Here is a 10,991-nt window from a genome sequence, read left to right as displayed (position 1 = left end):
TGTTGCATACACCCTATATGGGCTACATTGTGAGGGGACTGGGAGACTAGATATCACTTTATTACTCTAGTGAATTTTTATCAGGGTTGGTTGGTTTTTGAAAGTCAATTTCTATGTTGACCTGTGCCTTTTAAGTCAATATAGAAATTGACTTTCAAAAATCAACCAACCCTGATTATTAAACTATAGGTTTTTCAGCTAGATTTTATGCACACAAATATGAAACCATTGTGATAAAAGCATCTGATAAATGAATAAATGTTAACTTATAAACATTTATAACATGTTACAACTTGCCCCAGCATGGCATTTATGAAAAAAATGCCCTTGTCCTGAAAACAAGTAAGTGTTTAGGTTAAAATCTACCTTCTTTATACGGATGGAGGACGTAAATAAATAAATAAATATTGTACAACAAAATCACTGCTTTACATGTAATATAAAGCGTGTAGTAGGCTATGTAAAACATGTATAAAACCTGTGAAAACTATCCCTAGTCAATGCACTTCAGTTAAATCATTTAATCAGTTTTATCACGGAAGCGGATATAATTTCACCGCCAGATGGCGATAAACTTGTAGATCACGTTTTACCTGTATTTCAAGACAAAAATTATGCAAATGGAGCGTTTTATTTAAATAAGAAGGTATGTATTATAGCTATTTAAACATAACGCTATTGCAAAATACAAAAAAGGAATAGTGTATAAAAATATATAAAACATTATAAAAAATAGCAGAGACAGATCCTCGTCGGTTGCCCTGAGGTCATCTCCATGGGAACCATTTTGAAAAACACTAACTTGTTCAGACCAGACACAAAGCAAGAAATATTGCGTGAGGTGATTTGTAATGGGAAAATTATTGAAACGGTTTGTGGTCAGAACGCAGATTTTTTTGTGTTGTTTTGTATTAGTTTTAAGCACATTTTGCTGACTGAGAGTTTAATATAGACTTGTACATTTATTTGGGATGTCGGCCACCATTAACCCTCTAGCTAATCCTAAAGGAGTGAAGAAGCTGTGCGAACTTTGCCAGAAACCTGCAAAACTGCAGTGCACAAAATGCCTGGTCACATTTTACTGGTGAGTCTGGAGCCTTCGGGTTATTCAATTATGTATTTTGTCTTTATAATACAACACCTTAAACCAAGTAACGTTACACTGGTAAATAATACTCTATTGTGTAATTGCGCATACAGACAGCAGGTGGCATTATAGGCACACATGTCACGCACGCATTCTTCTTGGCCGTGTTACTGCAGAGATGGAGAGGTTGAACGAGTTCAAACAGCTGGAGGAGAAATTATGTGCAGAGGGAAGAGAATAGCCAGCCATGCGTGCTTCAAACCAACCAGGGGGGAAAAAAAGAAAGAAATATGACTGGAAAAATATATGTTTTAGTGTGCATCCGTGGAGTTTTCACTTGCCGTTTTAAAGACACCACGAACCACGACGCATATCTAAGGTCTCACAGTGTCAGCATGCAAATGTGTGTCTCATAACTCGGCCAGTGTCAGACAGTTTTTTTCTTTTTTCTTTTCAGAAACAGAATGTTCTCTGACGGGCAGCTCTTAAAGCGATAGTTAAATTAAATATGATTTTATGGCCTTCATTTACTTACCCATGTTGTTTCGAACCAGACTTACTTTATTGTGTGTATTTTACAAATGGAGAAAAGTTGGAACGTGTGTGTACTTATATTTTAGGGATAAATTTGTACTTAGCTAAGTCTTGACAAAACCTTCCAAAACCAATATGTATATATATATATATATATATATACCGCAGAATGTTTCTGTTGGGGTTAGGTTAAACTAGATATATATAAAAACAATTAGGCCTGGTTTCACAGACAGGGCTTATACTAAGCCAGGATTAGGCCTTAGTTCAATTAGAGTATTTAAGTAGCTTTTATAAACGTACCATTGAAAAAAACATTACTGGTGTGCATCTTGAGACGAAACAATAGCACTGACATATTTTAGGATATGTTAGTGCAAGTTGCTTTCAGTTAAAACAGCTCAAACATGCATTTTAGTCTAGGACTAGCTAAAGCCTTGTCTGTGAAACCAGGAGTTAAAGTCTCTTGAATAATCTCATTTGATAGCTAAGTAATGTGTGTGTGTGTGTGTGTGTGTGTGTGTGTGTGTGTGTGTGTGTGTGTGTAGTGGCCCTGACCACCAGGATACTGACTGGACCAGTATTCATGAAAAAGTGTGTCCATTGCTGGTATCTATTCACACACCTGCACCATTCGGCACACTGCAATCTGACCAAGACCACCACCACAAAGAAACAGTGAAGAAACAGGTTCATATGCACTCCAGCACATAAAATGGGGCAAATTGGGTTGTTAACAGGGCAGATGTCTGATAAGTATGTGTTTTGTATGTTTTCGACAATAGGAGTATCTAATAGAAATTGCTCATATAGAGGCGCAGAGGTGGGTGTCCAAGAAGAGGTTCCAGGATGTGTTACCGGCCGCTCTCCTATTCCTGCGCTGGGCCATGCGGGTATACGGAACTTGTGCTGTTGAACTGGTACCAGCTTATCTACTGCTCGCGCAGGCTAATATAGGTGAGACATGCACAAATCCAAACAAAAGATATGCACAAAACCTGCAAAAACTAACCCATGGCTGTACTCATGTAAATCTCTCTAAGGTCCATTAGTAGACTTAAAAAAGTTTGCTTCACTTTCTGAACCTCTCTGGAGGCTGACAGCCAATAACTTTCACTTCAGGAGAGAATGGAAACAAACGTTTGCTAAAAACTGAGGCTGACATTGAGCTGTTTACTTCCTGTGGGACGGTCTATTGGTGGGCTAAAGGGTGGTGCTTGGACATGAACTGAACGGAGAGACGCTTGTTATGTAATTCAGGATGTGGCAGACTAGTCATGCAGATGTGTACTGTCTGAGTGAAAACCTCTTGCACTGAAAGCTCTTTGACATAAGCATATGAAGGATTCATCTTTATGTGGCTGAAGATTTGATAGTTTGGATGGGAAAATTCACTGACGTGAATTAGCAAATTGTGAACACAAATTGGGGCCTTGATCTATTAAATATTGGGATGCTGATGACTCAGTTTGCTGTGACAAGAAATTGCGCATCAAAATGCATCTGACAATCAACATCCAGAGGTGTAAAGAGTATGAGCAAAAATTACTCCATAACATGTTAAAAGTCACCAATTCCAATGCGACTTGAGTAAGAGTCAAAGGCCTGGTTTCAGAGACAGGGCTTAGATTAAGCCAGGATTAGGCCTTAGTTCAATTAGGACATTTGAGCAGCTTTTATAAACATGCCTTAGAAAAAAACAAACAAACACTACTGGTGTGCATCTTGAGACAAAACAATAGCACATATTTTAAGATATGTCAGTGCAATTTGCTTTCAGTTAAAGCAGCTCAAACATGCATTTTAGTCTAGGACTAGGCTGAAGCCTTACCTGTGAAACTGGGAGTTAGAGTATCTGATTTTGAGTATCTGATTTCTGATTGTAGGCTCCTATATAATACCTTAGAGGCATGCCAGTGAAAAACAAAAAAGTTTTTTTTTTTGTGTGGAAAGCAATAACATGTTTATTTTCTAAAATCAAAACAAAACTGAACACCTCAAAATTGCATTAAATCAAGGTCGACACAACAGCCTCTTAAACGTCTACAAACATTTAAGTCTCAGTTAATCTCAAGTGCTCAAACGGCATAAGTAAACCAATATTTTTCAAAAAGGTTTCTTCAGTATAACGGATACATAAAATAATGTCAAGTAAAATTAAGTAGTCAAAGCCTACTTGCACTGGACTTGTTGGTTTCAGCTGCAGCCATGTCCTCATCTCATATACTGTATAAACACCTGCGATTCAGCAACTACATGCTAATCCACTAGCCTTGTTGACAAGTTTTGGTGAGTAGGGGCAGAACACTCAAGATATAGTATCTTCAATTCTCTGTAGATGGCAGTATCATTTCTTTTGTAGCAGAAATAAACTGCTGCAGAAAAAGTTGTGCCTTTTGCCTTGCAATATAATGTGTAAGTCATCATTGATCAATTTAACATTCTTTCTAAATAGAAGTATTTGGTAAAACTGTATATATATATATATATATATATATATATATATTAGACTGGAGTAATGATGCTGAAACTTATGCACTGCCATCAGAGAAATAAATTACATTTTAAAATATATTTAAATAGAAAATCAATCTTATAAAAAAACTTAATTCCTGCATAATTTTTGCAGGATTTTTTTCTTTTCCTGCATATTAGGAATAAAAGATTTTAAAGACAGAAATAAAGCTTTGTCTTCATGCATTTACACTTGCACTCAACCTCTCACAAACTGAGAGATTGAAGACATGACGACAATTCCAGTAAGTGAATATAGTGAGCAGCTGATTTCTTGGGAGTGAACATTTCAGGGTAGTGGAATAATTTTGAGCCCTAGGAATGTCCAACTCCTTGGGCAAGGGCAGTGCACTGTTGAACTAGGGAGCGGATTGAGTCACACCCTTGATCATTAGGCTTCCATCTACAGATAGATACTTTATATGCTGAGAATTCAATGTGGCTGCTTTTAATCTCTTTTTGACAATTGAGCAAACCAGGCATGAATTTTTACATCACTGGATGTCTATTCCAACAGAAACATCAAAGATGGTTGTATTGAGTAGACACAGACAGACCCTCTAATAGCCAGGTTAACTCAAACTCAGGAGGCATCAAGGACCCTTTGTTCATAGTGTATGTTGTTTGTGTGTGTTTAGGTTTAGGTTCTCTCTCCCAGGCACATGACTATCTGTCTAAGGCTGAGTGGACAGTGATGAAAACGCCAGGCTGCAGTCACACTGTCCTTCATCAGCTACACAGAACCCTGGGCCGCCTGCACGCTGCCATGGGAAAATACACATCTGCTCTCACTCACTTTGCCAATGACGTAAGTCCTAATATGCGTGGAACACTGTGATTGGATTGCATGTACATAATTATGTACTATTACTCATTTGTGGCATATTGCCATTAGATATTTTTGTTTAATAATTATAATTTTAACTAAAAATCCATATTTCATGTCCATTTATGTATGTCAGTTATTTGTCTATTTATTTAAAAATAAAGTAGAGTTCATTTTGGGGTACTGACTAACTGTGCATTAATTTTTAAATTTTAATATTTTTCTCTTTGTGCAGGTGTACTATGCCAGTGAGATGTTTGGTTTGGACAGTACTGTGACGTCTGGAGGATATTTCCTTATGGCTGATGTGTTTCTGAAGCAAAATAAGCCTGACATTGCCCTCTCGCTCTACACAGAGGTAGACAAACCCACCATCAGTGCACATTGAGACATCTGTGTCTGTGAAATGTCTTTCATCACATTGCGTGCATGTGTACAGGTGGCAAGTTCATGGCACACTCACCTGTGTAAGCTGATGGATGATATCAGTCAGAGTGGCACTCAACCAGAAGAATGTTTTGGTAAGTGGCATAAAGACAGTAAACCTACACAAAGACATATCCGATATCTGCACAGTCTCAACTCTGTGGACTATAACAGTTAATTTAATATTTAATATCTAATATCTAATATATATATATATATATATATATATACAATGCCACTTGAAAGTTTGTGAACCCCTTGCAGAATCTGTGAAAATGTGAAAAATTTTAACAAAATAAAAGAGATAATACAAAATGCATGTTATTTTTTATTTAATACTGTCCTGATTAAGATATTTTACATAAAAGATGTTTACATATAATTCACAAGACAAAAAAATAGCTGAATTTATTAAAATGACCCCGTTCAAAAGTTTGTGAATCATTGATTTCTAATACTGTTTACGGTTACCTGGATGATCTACGACTGTTTTTTTGTTTTGTGACGGTTGTTCACAAGTCCCTTGTTTGTTCTGAGCAGTTAAATTGCCCAGCGTTCTTCAGAAAAATCCACTAGGTCCTGCAGATTCTTCAGATTTCAAGCATTTTTTGCATTTCAAGCATTACGCATATTTGAACCCTTTCCAGCAGTGACTGTATGATTTTGAGATTCATCTTTTCACACTGAGGACAACTGAGGGACTCAAACACAACTATTAAAAAAGGTTCAAACATTCACTGATGCTCCAGAAGGAAACACGATGCATTAAGAGCCGGGGGGTAAAAACTTTTTGAATTTGAATTTCAAGGTAAATTGTACTTAATTTGTCTCCAGGAAACATGTAGGTATCTTCTGTTGCTTCCAAAGGGCAGTACTAAATGAAGAAAATTGATATTTAAACAAAATAAGAAAAATTTGGACATCTTCATCCTGTTCAAAAGTTTTCACCCCCTGACTCTTAATGCATCGTGCTTCCTTCTGGAGCATCAGTGAATGTTTGAACCTTTTTTAATAGTTGTGTTTGAGTCCCTCAGTTGTCCTCAGTGTGAAAAAATGGATCTCAAAATCATACAGTCACTGCTGGAAAGGGTTCAAATATGCAAAAGATGCTGGAAATCTGAAGAATCTGCAGGACCTGGAGGATTTTTCTGAAGAACAGAGCTCAGTTTAACTGCTCAGAGCAAACAAGGGACTCATGAACAACCATCACAAAACAAAAAAAACAGTCGTGGATCATCCAGGTAACCACACACAGTATTAAGAATCAATGGTTCACAACCTTTTGAACGGGGTCATTTTAATAAATTCAGCTATTTTTTGTCTTGTGAATTATATGTAAACATCTTTTATGTAAAATATCTTAATCAGGACAGTACTAAATAAAAAATAACATGCAGTTTGTATTATCTCTTTTATTTTGTTAAATTTTTTTACATTTTCACAGATTCTGCAAGGGGTTCACAAACTTTCAAGTGGCACTGTATATATATATATATATATGTATGTATGTCTGTCTGTGTGTGTGTGTGTGTGTGTGTGTGTGTATTGATGAGCCAAAACATTATGACCACCTGCATAATATTCTGTTAGATATATCTATCCAATTGGATTGAGATCTAGGGAATCTGGAGGCCAGGGCAACACCTTGAACTCTTCATCATGTCTTCAGACCATTCCTGAACAATTTGTGCAGTGCGGCAGGGTGCATTATCCTGCTAAAAGAGGCCACTTCCACCAGGGAACACCATTTCATGAAGGGGTGTACCTGGTCTGCAACAGTGTTTAGGTAGGTGGCATGTGTCAAATTTATATCCACGGCCGGACCCTGGAGTTCCCAGCAGAACATTGCCCGGAGCATCACACTCCCTCCACCAGCTTTTCGTCATCCCACACTGCATCCTGTTGCCATCACTTCCCCAGGTAAATGGCGCATACATACACGGCCATCCATGTGATCTAAAAAAAAAATGGGACTCATCGGACCAGGCGACCTTCTTCCACTGCTCCAAGGTCCAGTTCCGACGCTCGTGGGAGGTCATAATAGGCACTCGGATTGGCTTGCGGCTACACAGTCCTATACGCAGCAGAGTGCGATGCACTGTGTGTTGTGACACATTCCTCCCATAACCATCATTAAACTTTTGTGTGACTTCTGCCACAGTAGACATTCTGTTGGCTCGGATCAGACAGGATAACCTTCATTGACCTTGTGCATTGATGAGCCTGGGGCTCCTCGGACCACTGTTGGTAAATTCTCACCACTGCTGACCGGGAGAACCACACAAGCCTTGCCGTTGCCAGAGATAATCTGACCCAATCGCCTTGCCATAACAATTTGGCCCTTGTCAAATTCACTCAGATGTTTATTCCTGCCAATTTCACCTGCATCCTGCTTATATATATATATATATATTACATTAAAATTATTCAAATTTACAAATGAAAAATTAATTCTAATATCATATCCTAATTTTACTCACGAAACGTCACATTTGTATGCCGCAGATTTAATTATTTATAGCTTTTATGACAGCCTGTACCATCATGATTGTATGTGCTTTTTGTTTATTGTATGTAGTTTTTAAGAGGTTAGCTATATATTTAGAGTCATATCATGAGGTTGTGTCCTAGAGCAAAACCTACTTTATTCCACTGATAACGAAGATCAAATGTGACAGAGCTGCGAGTACATGCGGCACTCCTGCCCTAGTTCTCTCTCTCTAAGCCTATAAACCTCAGCAGTGTTTTGGCTAAGTCTTCTAATGACGTGGCTGGCTTAGCTTAGCATCTCTTACTGGCTGGTCACTGGTCAGCGCACTTGATCCTTCCTGCTCTCTGGCCTCTTAATGACTGACCCGAGGTCAGTAGACTGGCGCCGGTTCCGCCCTCTGACCAGCCACATCATATTATAACTTCTGACCAGATGACTCTATAGCAGGAAACAGCTCAGCTGGCCTTGCTCTGCATGTCACTGTGGATGAGACTGCACAGAGCAGCAACAACAAGCATGACCTGATATCAATCAGGGACACAGACTAGCCACAGTTTTATTTTTTATTGTCTCTAGGGCAGACAGTCAGATCATGTCAATGGAGCCTTACATCACCGTTCAGTCAAGCCACTTAGTAACACTTGCAAATACAATCATAATTACTCTTATTTTATTTATAAATTAATACATTTAATAGTAAATCAGTGTATCGGTAATGTAAAAGTACTATTGTTCATTGTGCATTCATGTTTATTGGTGATACACACAATTTGAAATGTTGAAATAAACTATAAGCAAATACTTTTCAATAATTTTAATTGATGTACATATGCAATGTTCAAATTCATGCAACTGTAATACTGTGAAATAATATTACAATTTAAAAATACCTTCTCTAGTTTAATATATTTTAAAATATAATTTATTCCTATATTGACAAAGCTGTATTTTCAGCATTATTACTCCAGTCTTTAGTGTGACACAATCCTTCAGAAATCATTCTAATATGCTGATTTGGTGGTCAAGAAACATTTCTTATTATTATCAATGTTGAAAACAGTTGTGCTGCTTAATATTTTTATGGAAAACATGATACTTTTTTTTTTTTTTTTTTAGAATTCTTTGATGGATAGAGTTCAAAAGAACACATTTTTTGAGATAGAAATCTTTTTAATGTTATGTGTCTTTACTGTCACTTTTCATCAATTTAATGCACCCTTGCTGAATTTTTATTTTTTAATTTAAAAAAATTAATTAAAAAAATCTTACTGACCCCAAAGTTTAGAACGGCAGTGTACATACGCTGAAATTAAACATTTTCATGCAATATTTATTGAATTACACTAAAAATCTTTGGAAACAAATTTCCAAAGATTAGGTCATTGGTAGATTTTTGAACTGGCACAAGGGAGAGCTAATATTTCTCCTAATGGACCAAGTGATCATGGTTATCAGCTGATTCAAACAGTCTCAAAGTGGCAAAATATTGGCTCATTCATCAGCCTGGCAAACAATGTCAAATGGAAACAACTCTGTGTAAGGTGATATGTTTCAAACACTAGATGAAAGATCATATTGCTGAATATATCCTAGAGATTATTCAACACAATTCATCGTTCCACTTTTAACAGGAATTTACCCAGTTTACTCACCTCGAACAGTGGTAAAGCTTTTATTTAATACAGACACTTGAAAGAGAATAGATCTGTTTTCTCAGAATCTAACTACTACACTGAGCGGTGACCTTTATAGCTGACATTGAGATTCCTCTTTTGTGTGTTTGTATAGATGAGGCCCAGTGTGTGGAGGCTGATCAGATGTTGAGATGTATCTTAGAGTTTGAGGAACAGTGTGTGAAGCCTCGCCCTGACCAGGCAGCCATGTTGGCTCATTCTCTGGCTATGCTATGGTTGCTATGCAACAACTACACCAAGGTAAACAATAAAGATCGACTAATAAAGAAACTTCATATAATACATTTACAACATGCTCCTGAATTTCACACTCACCTCCTCACCACTGCCCTGCATAACCAAATCATAGTAAATAACCAGACCTCACCCAAATGTCTAATTAAAATAAAAGTGCTGAGATGGAACGTTTGAATTCAGACCTGGATGCATTTTTGTATATGAAGTCATGCTGTGAACACTAATTAACACTAATGATTAAAGACATGATGGAATTTGACAGTTAGACTGTTCACTGCTATTCTGGTGGTAATGGGATTCTCCTTTAGGATTTCTTCTACTTCCGCTACATCTCAGACTACAGCTTAAATCCCTAGTTATTAGTTCAACCTCCCAGCTCTCATATCCAACTACAAAAAACTTTCCATTTATCACCTCGCATCTCTCCAGCTCTTCTGTCAAACGTTCCATTATTCATCAAACTATGCTTAACTCTCTACATTAAACAGCTACACTTTTCATACTACCATATTAATAGGTAACATTGCAATTTCTTATAAGTTTGGAAATCAGTTTCCTTTTTTGTTTCTGGTACAATATATTCCTTTTATGTTTTTGTGTTTCTGTATAAAGGTTCTGGAGTATGGGAAGAAGGCTGAGGTGTTGATCCAGGGGTTAAGTGAACAAAACAGACTAAGAGAGTCAATCCATAATCTCCTACAACATGCTGAAAAACACTTGGAATGAGACTGCCCACATCACAGACCTCAGAAGAACAATAAATCAAAACAGACTACAATTTACAGCACAATCAACAATCAAACATTGACTACACTGTATGTACGGTGGCATCCTGCTTAATTTTATATTAATTCGTCAATGGATATTGTAAGATGATGTAAAATTAAGGTGCAGTCACCTTAGTAAAATTTCACAGGCAAAAAGGGTCCATTGCCTATTGTCAATAGTGTATGACGCACAGCTTACACAGAAGTCAAACCTTTCTGCTGGTAAACACATTGAATTCAGGACTAGCTCCAACCCGTTGCGAAATCTGCATAGGGAACGGTTTCGCAGTCACGCAAAATTCCCAAGCCCATGGGTTGTTATTGTATTGACTGGATTTTGCCCGCAAAATTTCGCCAAACAACAGTAAATATCACCGCACCTTTAGTGAAGCAAACTATAGCAAAAGTTCGGTGG

At 37.3% G+C, this 10,991-nt stretch overlaps 1 protein-coding gene across 3 annotated transcripts; it reads left to right on the top strand.

The window, feature by feature from the left end:
- Positions 1-796: 796 nt before the first annotated feature.
- On the top strand, positions 797-10,735 carry zmynd12 (zinc finger, MYND-type containing 12). 3 transcript variants are annotated; one of them, XM_051903806.1, is made up of 8 exons: positions 797-1,084; positions 2,170-2,311; positions 2,407-2,578; positions 4,774-4,943; positions 5,197-5,319; positions 5,401-5,482; positions 9,667-9,812; positions 10,422-10,735. In XM_051903806.1, exons 1-8 carry the CDS (start codon positions 972-974, stop codon positions 10,533-10,535), a joined length of 1,062 nt encoding a protein of 353 aa, XP_051759766.1. In that variant the 5' UTR covers positions 797-971; the 3' UTR covers positions 10,536-10,735. The 3 variants fall into 3 exon arrangements, with proteins under 3 accessions (XP_051759766.1, XP_051759763.1, XP_051759764.1); XM_051903803.1 differs by having other exon boundaries at positions 9,667-10,735; XM_051903804.1 differs by lacking the exon at positions 797-1,084 and adding an exon at positions 1,278-1,466 and having other exon boundaries at positions 9,667-10,735.
- Positions 10,736-10,991: the final 256 nt, after the last annotated feature.

Source organism: Ctenopharyngodon idella, chromosome 8, assembly GCF_019924925.1.
Source record: "Ctenopharyngodon idella isolate HZGC_01 chromosome 8, HZGC01, whole genome shotgun sequence".
NCBI classification, from domain to species: domain Eukaryota; kingdom Metazoa; phylum Chordata; class Actinopteri; order Cypriniformes; family Xenocyprididae; genus Ctenopharyngodon; species Ctenopharyngodon idella.
The sequence above is the reverse complement of the archived record's forward strand: the minus strand, read 5'-3'. Positions and strand labels throughout refer to the sequence as shown.